This window comes from Salvelinus namaycush, chromosome 4 (genome assembly GCF_016432855.1).
Source record: "Salvelinus namaycush isolate Seneca chromosome 4, SaNama_1.0, whole genome shotgun sequence".
Lineage (NCBI taxonomy): Eukaryota > Metazoa > Chordata > Actinopteri > Salmoniformes > Salmonidae > Salvelinus > Salvelinus namaycush.
The window spans coordinates 23,575,368-23,589,890 of record NC_052310.1 but is presented as its reverse complement, the minus strand read 5'-3'; the positions used below and the strand labels follow the sequence as shown (position 1 = coordinate 23,589,890).

The window sequence follows — 14,523 nt, the reverse complement described above, 5'->3', positions numbered from 1 at the left end:
ACAGTATTACCGCCTGGTATGGCAATTGTACCGTCCGCAACAGCAGGGCACTCTAGAGGGTGGTACGGTCAGCCCAACGCACCATCGGGGGCACACTGCCTGCCCTCCAGGATATCTACAGCACCCGGTGTCACAGGAAGGCCAAGATCATCATCAAGGACCTCAGCCACCCGAGCCACGGCTCTGTTCACCCCGCTACCATCTAGAAGAGACAGTACATCAAAGCTGGGACCGAGAGACTGATAAACAGCTTATATCCCCAGGCCATCAGACTGTTAAATAGCCACCACTAGACGGCCTCCACCCAGTACTGTGCCATCTGCCCACTACCCTACACTGCCCCTCAGTCACTACCACTAGCTGGCCACCACCGGCTACTCTAGCCTGCACCTTAAGGACTACTACATAGTCAATGACCACTGGTCACTTTAATAACATTTACATACTATTTATACATCCACTGTTGTACTACATAAAACATTTAAAAAATACATTTGCGATTATTGTGTGCTTGTTGAAATTTACTGCACTGATCGATAAGAACATAAGCATATCGCCGCACCCACTATAGCACTTGTTAAACTGTGTACACAACCAATAACATTTCATTTTAAGAAATCAAAATCTTCGGTCGCTGACTCTCCAGGTCCATAGACCACTCACTAAAGGTACATTTTAGTGAACTATCCCTTTAAAATGTAAAACAAATCGGCACAATGAGCTAAAAACATTCTTACACCACCAGCATTGCTTCTCAGCCCATGCTGAACTATTCTGTCCAGATATCTCATACAGAAAAGATATTTGCTTAAAAAAAAGCAATCTAGTGACTCCAAAAATATTTCCCCAAATAACTTCTTGGCTTTTAAAATGCAAACCAAGGAAACCTAGGTGTTCACTGTTTCCTGTAGCATTCAAAGAGCAACAAGGAATTTACACAAGAAAACATCTCACGTTACTTGACCACTTTCTAAGTACAAACTGCTTGCGAACTTTCAACTCAAGCCATAACACATAACCAACCATTGGACCTCTCACCACACGTGCTGGGCCCAGTGGTCCAAAGGTCGGTTATGTGCTATGGCTTAAGTTCAAAGTGCCGTAGTCTCAATCACAATTCAACACTGCATTGCCATAGGAAGACGACTCTCGTCAAACTCTCTCTCCATTCGCTAAGACGGCAGCAATTTGGCGGCGTATAGAAGTAGTCCGCCCAGACCGGCAGCGGTCGCTATGGCGATGGCCCTGGCCAGCAGGAACTCCATAGAGTCCTCGAGCTTGGTGTGCAGCCGCAGCACCTGGCGCTGGGTGTCCTCGCGGCTGCCCGAGTTTTCCACCACGTGACTGGCCAATCCCCGCTTCTCGTTTAGGGGCATCTGGGCGGCCACACGCTGCTCCGCCTGCTCCTGGGTCAGCCCGTCCCGGTTCATGAGGCGTGACAGCTGGGTGGCCGGGTCACTGGATCAGGAAAAGAGAACATGCTTAACCCTTTACACTGGCAGATTTTGACAATGATAAGCGCCTAAATTGGAATGCAGTGGCTGTACAGTAACATGATATACATGACATCAGAGGGTTTTGACTGACAGCCGTTCTAAACTTGAGCACTGCAGGAGAATAAGTTGCACCCATCCCTCCAGCTAATTGGGCAACGTTGGCAATTTTTTTGTTCTCTGGGTGAGGGAAATGCTGTAAATTACAAAAATGAGACTTGAGGAATATAATAAATACTGATTTGATGTCATACAATGCACTCATGACTCAGTTTTATGGCCAACAAAATTACGATCTGCTTCTGTGAATTTCCTTGTGAAAGCCTGACTCTATAATAGTATTTCATAATTTAGCTAGTAATGTTAGCAATAGAACAAGCTTTACAAGTATGCCCACCTGACCCAGATTACGATTTATAATGGACCGTTGTTGGAAACAACACCTCCACTTCGCTGATCTTCAACACAGGGGCCCCACAAGGGTGCGTGCTCAGACCCCTCCTGTACTCCCTGTTCACCAATGACTGCGTGGCCACGCAAGCCTCCAATTCAATCATCAAGGTTGCAGACGACACAACAGTAGTAGACCTGATTACCAACAATGACGAGACAGCCTACAGGGAGGTGGTGAGGGCCCTGGCGGAGTGGTGAAAGGGGAAAAAAAACTCTCCCTCAACGGCAACAAAACGAAGGAGCTGATCATGGACTATAGGCGACAGTAGAGGGAGCACGCCTCTATCCACATCGACGGGACCGCAGTGGAGAAGGAGGAGAGGTTCAAGTTTCTTGGCATACACATCACTGACAATCTGAAAATGTCCACCAACAGACAGTGTGGTGATGAAGGCGCAACAGTACCTCTTCAACCTCAGGAGGCTGAATAAATTTGGCTTGGCCCCTAAAACCCTCACAAACTTTTACAGATGCACAATTGAGATCATCCCGTCGGGTTGTATCACCGCCTGGTACGGCAACTGAACCGCCTGCAACCTTAGGGCTCTCCAGAGGGGGCACACTGCCTGCCGTCCAGGACACCAACAGCACCCGATGTCACAGGAAGGCCAAATAGATCATCAAGGACATCAACCACCCGAGCCACGGCCTGTTCACACCGCTACCATCCAGAAGGCGAAGTCAGTACAGGTGCATCAAAGCTGGGACCGAGAGACTGACAAATAGCTTCTATCTCAAGGCCATCAGACTGTTAAACAGCCATCACTAACATTGAGTGGCTGCTGCCAACATACTGACTCAACTCTAACCACTGTAATAATAAAAAAATTGATGTAATAAATGTATCACTAGCCACTTTAAACAATGCCAATTTATATAATGTTTACATACCCTACATTACTCATCTCATATGTACCAACAAACTATCATGGTCCAAACACACCAAGATAGTTTTGAAGATGTCACGACAACGCCTATTCCCCCTCAGGAGACTGAAAAGAGCCGAAATGGGTCGCCAGATCCTCAAAAAGTTCTACAGCTGCACCATCGAGAGCATCCTGACTGGTTGCATCACCACCTGGTATGGAAAATGCTCGGCATCCGACCGCAAGGCGCTACAGAGGGTAGTGCGTATGGCCCAGTAACCCGTACATTGACTCGGTACTGGTACCCCCTGTATATAGCCTCATTATTGTTATTTTACTTCAGTTTATTTATAAAATATTTTCTCACTCTGCACTGTTTGTTAAGGGCTTGTAAGTAAGCATTTCATGGTCTACACCTGTTGTATTAGGCGGATGTGACAAATAACATTTTATTTGACCCATAATGTTCCCCAGATGTTTGAGTGTTCAGTTTTCAGTTAGTTAGGGGAACATTCTAAGTATGTTAGCAAACACCTCCTGAAACCTATTTAGCAAGTTCTGGCATTAGAGTTAGGAGAATATTCCCTAAATATTAAACAGAACTTACCCAGAACGTGATCACCATGACCTCAGAATATTCTATATTAATGTTCTAGACACGTTTCATTGGAAGGCTGCAAGAACTGTATCCATGGAACATTCTTTGACGGAATATTCTCATAACCCTTGGAAAACTGGACACAGAAATGTTCTTGCAACGTTCTCACGAAACGTGTCTTAGAACATTAAAATAGAATATTCTGAGGTCATGGTGACCACGTTCTGGTTAAGTTCTGTTTGACAATGGTCTCTTTGGAAATGGTCTCTTGGAAACAGTACTTGCCCTTGTTGAACTTATCTCTGGTCTAGGTTTAGGAAAGCTATAAGGTGCCGGTTGGTCGTGTGCAGCGCAAGGTCAGCATTCAATTTACCTGAATTCTGAGCACGGCGCACTACCCCAAAGCGCTGTGCTGCAATAGTTGTCATGTTACTCAGTATCACGAAACTCAAAGTATCATGGGAAGGAAAGTCAACATGAGGCAGAACCTATTTCTTGAGGAAAACAGTCCTAAGGTAGCAAGCAAACAGATATTGTCACGTTTATTTTCCAAGCTAGAGTACATCATATTTTAGGTTGAAATCTTAAAGCAGGTTCAAACTTTTAGAAATGAAAGGTCGGAGAGCTGTAGTTGGTCTTACCAGTACACCACCACAGTGTGGTTGAGGAAACGGGTTAGACGCCGCGTCTCGAAGAGCAGGGGCACATCTAGCACCACGTAGCGATAACCTGGAGGGGAAAGAGCAGTAGCACTACAATAGAGCCCTCACACCAGAGCCGTGGACTGCTCTACTGTACTGTGGCTCCTACCAATCCACCCTCTATGGAAAGTTACAATGTTAGGTATTCCATGGTTTAATCTCCATATGTCCCATTAAGAATTCCTTACACTTTTTCATTTGATTATTATGACATATGTAATTCAGTGGCTTTACAATATATTATACATTTACTGTAGACCGGAAGACCACCCCAAAAAACAAACAAAAAAAACATACTGTTGTAATTGTATTTTTTTCTTAGTTAGCTAACCTCGGAGGAAGAAGACGACGATCTGTTTGAGCATTGCCTTGTGGATCTCGGGGTGGGTGATGGAGTTAAGCAGGCGCCGCTTGTCCTCGCTGGCGAAGATGAGCTCACCCAGCTTCTGCCGGTCGATCTCCCCATTTTCCAGCAGGATCTCGGGGCCAAAGTGCTTCACGATCCGGCAGTAGGCCGGACTGTGGGGCTCCACCACTGGCAAAGACACAGGACACGGTTAGGTTAGCCTGATTAAAGACATGGTTCATGTTCATTAAGGCATGCAACAGAATGTGTCCTCAAACATTTGTGTCGGGAAAACAAAAATTAGCATTTCTTAATTGACAAGTCCATGTAGTACCTCTCTGTTTCAGTCACATTCTTCCCCCTATTTGGTGCCTAATGAACACGACGACCCTTGTCGCGGCTTTCTCACAGCCATCCAATATAAAGACGCCTGTGTTGTCTAGGGTTGAATAGTTGTTCCATCCCAAGATTTAACTATTTTTCTCTGGGTACCCCAGTATTTCCCGCCAAAACAGGAAGTCTCAATCTAAAGCATATAAATATGTCTGGATTTGATTAGAGCTTTTAACGGCAAGAAAATTCAAGCCTGATGATACCTGAGCCTGATGACCCATACATTAAGGATATTTTATGAGCCCATGCCTAAAAAAGCCCAAGCGATTTCGCCGTTAACCAATGATTTACATGATAAATAGACTACAGCACATTATGCACGACAGAAGAACATAAAAGCCCATAGACGTAGTTATGCTCTCTTGGGTAAATGAATGAAACAAGCTCCATCCAGTAAGCTAATCTTTTTGAGTGTGGACTGTATTATGCTGTATTACATGGACTGGAATTACACACCGCGTTCAAACCATGTGATGCTGGTGCAGGACATGCAGCCTACAAAGGCTAGCGATTTTGATTTAAATATTTATAATAGAGCTTATTTTAAGCATATACTACAGTTGAAGTCGGAAGTTTACATACACCTTAGCCAAATACATTTAAACTCAGTTTTTCACAGTTCCTGACATTTAATCCTAGTAAAAATTCCCTGTTTTAGGTCAGTTAGGATCACCACTTTATTTTAAGAATGTGAAATGTCAGAATAATAGTAGAGAGAAATATTTATTTCAGCTTTTATTTCTTTCATCACATTCCCAGTGGGTCAGAAGTTTACATGCACTCAATTAGTATTTGGTAGCATTGCATTTAAATTGTTTAACTTGGGTCAAACGTTTCAGGTAGCCTTCCACAAGCTTCCCACAATAAGTTGGGTGAATTTTGGCCCATTCCTCCTGACAGAGCTGGAGTAACTGAGTCAGGTTTGTACGCCTCCTTGCTCGCACACGTTCTGCCCACAAATTTTCTATAGGATTGAGATCAGGGCTTTGTGATGGCCACTCCAATACCTTGACTTTGTTGTCCTTAAGCCATTTTGCCACAACTTTGGAAATATGTTTGGGGTCATTGTCCATTTGGAAGACCCATTTGCGACCAAGCTTTAACTTTCTGACTGATGTCTTGAGATGTTGCTTCAATATATCCACATAATTATCCTACCTCATGATGCCATCTATTTTGTGAAGTGCACCAGTCCATCCTGCAGCAAAGCACCCCGACAACATGATGCTGCCACCCCCGTGCTTCACGGTTGGGATGGTGATCGGTTGGGAAGTCTCCACCTTTTTCCTCCAAACTTAACGATGGTCATTATGGCCAAACAGTTCTATTTTTGTTTCATCAGACCAGAGGACATTTCTCCAAAAAGTACAATGTTTGTCCTCATGTGTAGTTGCAAAGCGTAGTCTGGCTTTTTTATGGCGGTTTTGGAGCAGTGGCTTCTTCCTTGTTGAGCGGCCTTTCAGGTTATGTCGATATAGGACTCGTTTTACTGTGGATATAGATACTTTTGTACCTGTTTCCTCCAGCGTCTCCACAAGGTCCGTTGCTGTTGTTCTGGGATTGATTTGCACTTTTCGCACCAAAATACGTTCATCTCTAGGAGACAGAACGCATCTCCTTCCTGAGCGGTATGACGGCTGTGTGATCCGTTGGTGTTTATACTTGCGTACTATTGTTTGTACAGATGAATGTGGTACCTTCAGGCGTTTGGAAATTGCTCCCAAGGATGAACCAGACTTGTGGAGGTCCACAATTTTTTTTCTGAGGTCTTGGCTTATTTCTTTTGATTTTCCCATGATGTCAAGCAAAGATGCACTGAGTTTGAAGGTAGGCCTTGAAATACATCCACAGGTACACCTCCAACTGACTCAAATGATGTCAATTAGCCTATCAGAAGCTTCTAAAGCCATGACATAATTTTCTGGAATTTTCCAAGCTGTTTAAAGGCACAGTCAACTTAGTGTATGTAAACTTCTGACCCACTGGAATTGTGATACAGTGAATTATAAGTGAAATAATCTGTCTGTAAACAATTGTTGGAAAAATGACTTGTGTCATGCACAAAGTAGATGTCCTAACCGACTTGCCAAAACTATAGTTTGTTAACAAGAAATTTGTGGAGTGGTTGAAAAATGACTTTTACTGTATAGGCTACCTTTCATAATAATCCTACCTCTTTCTCTCTCTATTGTTGCTTCATTCCTTCCTCGCTTTCAACAGCTAAACTAAATACGTTTTACTTATCTTCATAATTGTAATGACATAATGAATAATATAGGACTAGAATAAGATGCAGACGGCTTTCAATTATTTTCACGAAGATTGAGTGGTAATGGTCTGAATAAATAGGCCTAACTTCAGTAGTCTACCACCATTACGTGTGTTCTCTCTTCTTGTAATTAACATTCAGCAAACAAGAGCTTGCATCCCACTTCGAATAGTCTAATTATTAAACGGAAAAGAAAAAAACTGTCCAGCAAGATATTTTAGTCTAGCTTTCCTGGGACTCCAAGAGCTAACCCACTTGGCACAGATGTCAATTCAACGTCTACTCCACATTGGTTCAACCAGTGTGTGCCCAGTGGGAAGAAGTGTTTAAAGGAGAGAGGCCAGCGTAGCGCAGGTGCGTATTGCGCAAGAGACAGAGGCTATAATTTAGAAGCGTATGCATTACCCATCATTCATTAGATAAATAACGCTAATACTGCATTCAATGTATTACCTGAAAGAGGTAGGGTAGGATTTTATATATACTGAACAACAATATAAACGCAACATGTAAAGTACTGGTCCAATGTTTCATGAGCTGAAATAAGATCCCAGAAATGTTCCATATGCACAAAATGCTTATTTCTCTCAAATGTGGTGCACAAATTTGTTTACATTCCTGTTAGTGAGCATTTCTCCTTTGCCAAGATAATCCATCCACCTGACAGGTGTGGTATATCAAGAAGCTGATTAAACAGCATGATTACACAGGTGCACCTTGTGCTGGGGACAAGGAAAGGCCACTCTAAAATGAACAGTTGTCACACAACACAATGCCACAGATGTCTCAAGTTGAGGGAGCGTGCAATTGGAATTAACTGCAGGGATGTCCACCAGTGCTGTTGCCAGAGAATGTAATGTTAATTTCCAGTGTGTTAGTGGCCATCGAAGGCAAGTATTTGCCCACTGAAGTCGGTTACGACGCAGAACTACAGTCAGGTCCAGACCCTGGTGAGGACAACGAGCAGGCAGATTAGCTTCCATGAGATTGTTTCTGTCAGTTTGTGCAGAAATTATTCCGTTGTACAAACCTAGTTTCATCAGCTGCCCAGGTGGCAGGTCTCAGACAATTCCGCTGGTGAAGAAGCCGGATGTGGAGGTCCTGGAATGGCGTGGTTACAGATTGTCTGCTGTTGTGATGTCGGTTGGACATACTGCCAAATTCTTTAAAACAACGTTGGAGGCAGCTTATGGTAGATAAATTAACATTCAATTCTCTGGGATATCTGTGGCATTGTGTTGTGTGACAAAACTGCACATTTTAGAGTGGCCTTTTATTGTCCCTAGCGCAAGGTGCACCTGTGTAATAATCATGCTGTTTAATCAGCTTATTGATATGCCACACCTGTCAGGTGGATGTATTATTTGGGAAAAGGAGAAATGCTCACTAACAGGAATGTAAACAAATTTGTGCACAACATTTTTGAGAAATAAGCTTTTTGTGCATATGGAACATTTCGGGGATATTTTATTTCAGCTCGTGAAACATGGGACCAACACTTTACATGTTGGGTTTGTTTTTGTTCAGTGTAATATATCAGTTTCTCACAGTTATTTATCCCGGGAAAAGGGAGTGGGTTTGGGCCGTAAATCTCAGTAATTCTCGGTAACCCGGTTCCCGCTATTCAACCCTAGTGTTCTCAAAACAGACGGAATCCCTTAAAATATGTCAACAGGACAGTTATTTCAAAATGAGTCTGGATTGAATACGACCAGATTCATGATGGCATATCAGAAAAGGCTGGTGGGAGGAGCTACAGCGGGTATAGAAAGTCACCACCTCTTTCAAAAATTCAAAGAAAAGAATCCACTATGGGCGGAAAGGTAATTTCAAAAGATCTAAGAGATAAAGTTGTGGAAAGGCACAAGTCTGGGGATGAATATAAAATATTTCAAAGGCTTTGTCTATCCCTCGGAGCACAGTTAAGACCATTAATAAGAAGTGGAAGGCGAATGGCACCACCCAGACCATGCAAAGATCAAGCCATCCCTCCAAACTGGATGACCGGGCAAGGAGGAAACTGATCAGAGAGGCAAGAAGAAAAGAAAGAAGGAAAAAAACACATCAAGTCTCGTTTGAGCTTTGCCAAAAAGCACATTGTAGATTCCCGAGGCCAAGTGGCAAAAGGTGCTGTGGTCAGATGAGACCAAAATTGAACTTTTTGGGCTGAACGTAAAAAGATATGTCTGGCGAAAACCCAATACATCTTTCCACCCAAAGAACACCATGTCTACAGTAAAGTATGTCCATGGCAGCATCCTGTTGTGGGGGTGTTTATTTTCAGCAGGGACAGGAGCACTTGTCAGGAAAGAAGGGAAAATGGACAGTGCAAAACACTGACAGATTTTTGAGGAGAACATGCAGCCCTCTGCCAGGAAGTTGAAAATGGTTCACGTTTCAACATGACAACGACCCAAAGCACACCGCCAAAGCAACCGTACACCATACTACCCTCCAAACTTGTCATTAAGCTCGAGACCCTGGGTCTCGACCCCGCCCTGTGCAACTGGGTCCTGGACTTTCTGACGGGCCGCCCCCAGGTGGTGAGGGTAGGTAACATCTCCACTTCACTGATCCTCAACACTGGGGCCCCACAAGGGTACGTTTTCAGCCCTCTCCTGTACTCCCTGTTCACCCATGACTGCGTGGCCATGCACACCTACAACTCAATCATCAAGTTTGCAGACGACACTACAGTGGTAGGCTTGATTACCAACAATGACGAGACGGCCTACAGGGAGGAGGTGAGGGCCCTCGGAGTGTGGTGTCAGGAAAATAACCTCACACTTAAAGTCAACAAAACAAAGGAGATGATTGTAGACTTCAGGAAACAGCAGAGAGAGCAGCCCCCTATCCACATTGACGGGACAGTAGTGGAGAGGGTGGAAAGTTTTAAGTTCATCAGCGTACACATCACGGACAAACTGAAATGGTCCACCCACACAGACAGCGTGGTGAAGAAGGCGCAGCAGCGCCTTTTCAACCTCATGAGGCTGAAGAAATTCAGCTTGTCACCAAAAACCCTCACAAACTTTTACAGATGCACAATCGAGAGCATCCTGTCAGGCTGTATCACCGCCTGGTATGGCGTCTACTGCTCCGCCGACAACCGTAAGGCTCTCCAGAGGGTAGTGAGGTCTGCACAACGCATCACCGGGGGCAAACTACCTGCCCTCCAGGACACCTACACCACCCGATGTCACAGGAAGGCCAAAAAGATAATCAAGGACAACAACCACCCGAGCCACTGCCTGTTCACCCCGCTATCATCCAGAAGGCGAGGTCAGTACAGGTGCATCAAAGCTGGGACCGAGAGACTGAAAAACAGCTTCTATCTCAAGGCCATCAGACTGTTAAACAGCCATCACTAACATTGACCACTAACTCTAACCACTGTAATAAAAAAAATAATTGATGTAATAAATGTATCACTAGCCACTTTAAACAATGCCAATTTATATAATGTACATACCCTACATTACTCATCTCATATGTATATACTGTACTCTATACCATCTACTGCATCTTGTCTATGCCGTTCGGCCATCATTCATTCATATATTTTTATGTACATATTCTTATTCATTCCTTTACACTTGTGTGTATGAGGTAGTTATTGTGAAATTGTTAGGTTAGATTACTTGTTAGATATTACTGCATGGTCGGAACTAGAAGCACAAGCATTTCGCTACACTCGCATTAACATCTGCTAACCATGTGTATGTGACAAATAAAATTAGATTTGACAGTGGTTGAAGGACAAGAAGGTGAATGTCCTTGAGTGGCCTAGTCAGAGCCCCAACCTAAATCCCATCAAGAATCTGTGGACTGACTTGAAGAGTGCAGTCCATGAGCGGTCACCATGCAATTTGACTGAGCTTGAATAATTCTGCAAGGAAGAACTGGCAAATATTGCACAGTCTAGATGTACAAAGTTAGTAGAAACGTATTCAAAGAGACTCATGGCTGCAATTCAAGCAAACGGCGGTTCCACCAAGTATTAACTCAGGGTGGTGTTCACTTATCCAAATATGTTATTTTACTGTTTGAATTCATTTTCAGATTTTTTTGTATTAAAACAATTCACTTGGATATTGTGGGTTACTGTGTGTAAATAAAGTCAGATTTTATGTGTTTTCATTTCAGACTGTAAGGCAACAAAAGGTGAACATTTTGAAAGGGGGTGGTGACTTTCTATACCCACTGTATAGAAAGAATGGCTGGAATGGCATTAATGGAACGGAGCCAAATATGTGGTTTCCATGTTTGATACCATTCCATTGATTCCATTCAAGTCTTTACAATGAGCCCATACTCATATCTCCTCCCACCAACCTCCTCTGCATGGCATAGTGATCAATACAAATAATTGGGGCACGCTCAAGTAAATTTTGCAATGACTTTAAACTGCACCATGGTTTTAAAATTAATGCAAATACAAGAGCGTGGAATGTCAAAATGGACCCAACATTGTATGTGTTTGTGTGTGTGTGTGTGTGTGCGCGAGAGAGGGGGGGAAAAATCCCTTTTAGTCCCATAGCCTGTACCTTTTCTAGCCACCACATCGGCATCGATAATGGGGCAGCCAAGCTCTCGCAGCAGAGAGGACACAGTGCTCTTCCCTGAGGCGATTCCTCCCGTCAACCCCACCAAAAACATCCTACAGAAACACGAAGATAGGTCAGAGTAGGTATTTGTACTTATTATGGATCCCCATTAGCTGCTGCCAAGGCATCAGCTACTCTTCCTGGGGTCCAGCAAAGTTGAGGAAAGTTATACCATTTTAAAAACCTTACAATACATTCACAACAGATTTCACAACACATTAAGTGTGCCCTCAGGCCGCTAATCTACTACCACATATCTACAACACAAAATCCATGTGTACTGTCTGTTTGGTATGTGTGTTATCGTGTGTATGCATGTGTCTGTGCCTGCGCCTGTGACTCTTCACAGTCCCCGCTGTTCTATAAGGTGCATTTTTATCTTAAAAAAAAAAATCTGATTCTACTGCTTGGATCAGCATAGAGTTCCGTGTGGTACTGTGCGCCTCCCATCGTCTGTTCTTGAGGACTGTGAAGAGACCTCTGGTGGCATGTCTTGTGGGGGATGCATGGGTGTCTGAGCTGTGGCAGTAGTTCAAACAGACAGCTCGGTGCATTCAACATGTCAATAATTCTCACAAATACAAGTAGTTAGGCATAAGGTTTGCAGTGTGGTTAGGTTTAAAAATCACACTTTAAGATCAATTGTAGAAATAGGCGGGGTTTATTACTTTGTGGCAACTTGTGATAACCCTGATTAATCAGTAAACATATTTTTGATTAACTTACTTCTGACCTCAAGAGTCCTTTCTTTCAATTAAAAGGTATGCAGGGGTAACGTTAGGGCAATCAGGTCCAAGAGACTGCACTGCAGCTAGCTATAACGTTAGCTCGCTAGCTGACGTCAGTTGTTGACTAGTCTTGTTCTTGTTGGATAACACGTTTTCAAAACCATACCTATTTGCTCCAATAAGTCTGCACAGTCACTGCCGTCTCGGCCACAGACATTACGCATACCGTTGTCGACGATTTCAGCGCATTATAAGCCCAGCTTGACGAAAGTTGACAGTGTTTGGTCACGTTAGGTCAAAGATTTGTATAACTAACCCACGATAGACCACATCAGGTCGCTATCTCATCAGCAGCACTAAAAAAGTACGTCCGGGTCACAGAATTGAGAAAATATTCAAAATAAAAGTCCCCCACGTAATAGTAGAAAAGTGTCAATAGCCTGTATGTATTCATGATAAATGAAAAATAATTGTCTAAACATTAACAATGATTCATATTTCTTCATATTTAAGTGACATTTGAATTAAATGTGGGTTTTTAAACATGTTCCAAGGTCAAATGAATGCCCCCAAAGCAAATCACTGTATATGGAATACATATTGGTTTATAGAGCAAAAACTTTTCTAGGTGCTGCAGTAAAAGTATTGTAGGAAATACTCCGTAGGGTCTGTAGAATGTATATGGTGTCATTTCATGAGGCTCTGAATAATATGGAGTGTTGCTGGCCTTTTACTCCACCCATTCCATTGGCCACAATCCAAATCACTGTATATGGAATACATATTGGCTTATAGAGCAAACACTATTCTAGTAGGCAATACTCAGTAGGGCCTATAGAATGTATACATGCTGTCATTTCATGGGGCTCTGAATAATACAGAGCGTTTCCTTATTTTCTCAGCACTGTCCAGATCCCAAATTACATTTTTAAATCCAGCACAATGATCCTATACCTTCTTGACCTTTGTGCTGTTGACTGTGCCCAATAATGTTTGTACCATGTTGTGTTGCTACCATGTTGTTATGTTGTGTTGCTACAATGCGTTGTTGTCATGTGTTGCTGCCTTGCTATGTTGTTGTCTTAGGTCTCTCTTCATGTAGTGTTGTTGTGATGTGTGTTTTGTCCTATATTTATATTGTATATATTTATCTAAATCCCAGGCCCGTCCCCGCAGGAGGCCTTTTGCCTTTTGGTAGGCCGTCATTGTAAATAAGAATTTGTTCTTAACTGACTTGCCTAGTTAAATAAAGGTTAAATAAAATAAAAATTAAGGATTTCATGATGGGATGGAGGCAAGGTTGTCCAGATCTCCAGGGCCCCCTCTTCTAGAGGACACCCATTAGGACCCCTGCGTAGAGCCTCACCTGATGGCCCACATGCTCCTGTTGCTTCTCCATCAGTTCAGCCATGTGGATGCAAGATGTTTTTTGTGCAAAAGTGGCGTGCAAAAAAGTACTTTCAGGACATCTATAGGGTATGTTATTTACTGTTGTTATTGGCTGAGATTTCATCCAAATTTTTTTAAGTGCATATGTTAGAAAGTATTATAATCACTGCAAAACCTAATCATTGCAAAAACGCTGACCCTGAAAGGTGGACATTCTGTGCTTCACAAAGTCCTACAGAGTTCAGAAGGAACCTCAGAGAGAGACCCAACCCAGGGAGTGGTCAGGGGGAGAAGGGGCAGGCAGCAGGGTAAGGTCAGGGAGTGGTCAGGGGGAGAAGGGGCAGGCAGCAGGGTAAGGTCAGGGAGTGGTCAGGGGGAGAAGGGGCAGGCAGCAGGGTAAGGTCAGGGGGAGAAGGGGCAGGCAGCAGGGTAAGGTCAGGGAGTGGTCAGGGGGAGAAGGGGCAGGCAGCAGGGTAAGGTCAGGGGAAGAAGGGGAAGCAAGCAGGGTAAGGTCAGGGAGTGGTCAGGAGAAGGGGGCAGGCAGCAGGTAAGATCAGGGAGTGGTCAGGGGGAGAAGGGGGCAGGCAGCAGGTCAGGGAATACTCAGACACTGAAAGAGAGGACACAGAGACCTATGGATAATCCTGCTATTTCATTTGCAATTCATTCTGTTTTGCAGC

At 43.6% G+C, this 14,523-nt stretch overlaps 1 protein-coding gene across 3 annotated transcripts; it reads right to left on the bottom strand.

Annotated features, from left to right (window-relative positions):
- Positions 1-212: 212 nt before the first annotated feature.
- On the bottom strand, positions 213-12,798 carry dcakd (dephospho-CoA kinase domain containing). 3 transcript variants are annotated; one of them, XM_038991524.1, is made up of 5 exons: positions 12,453-12,798; positions 11,667-11,779; positions 4,443-4,646; positions 4,052-4,139; positions 213-1,458 (listed from the first exon to the last, which is right to left on the bottom strand). In XM_038991524.1, the coding sequence occupies exons 2-5, from the start codon at positions 11,776-11,778 to the stop codon at positions 1,173-1,175; spliced, it is 690 nt and encodes a 229-aa protein (XP_038847452.1). In that variant the 5' UTR covers position 11,779; positions 12,453-12,798; the 3' UTR covers positions 213-1,172. The 3 variants fall into 3 exon arrangements, with proteins under 3 accessions (XP_038847452.1, XP_038847453.1, XP_038847454.1); XM_038991525.1 differs by having other exon boundaries at positions 12,460-12,798; XM_038991526.1 differs by having other exon boundaries at positions 12,621-12,798.
- Between the last annotated feature and the right edge of the window lie 1,725 nt (positions 12,799-14,523).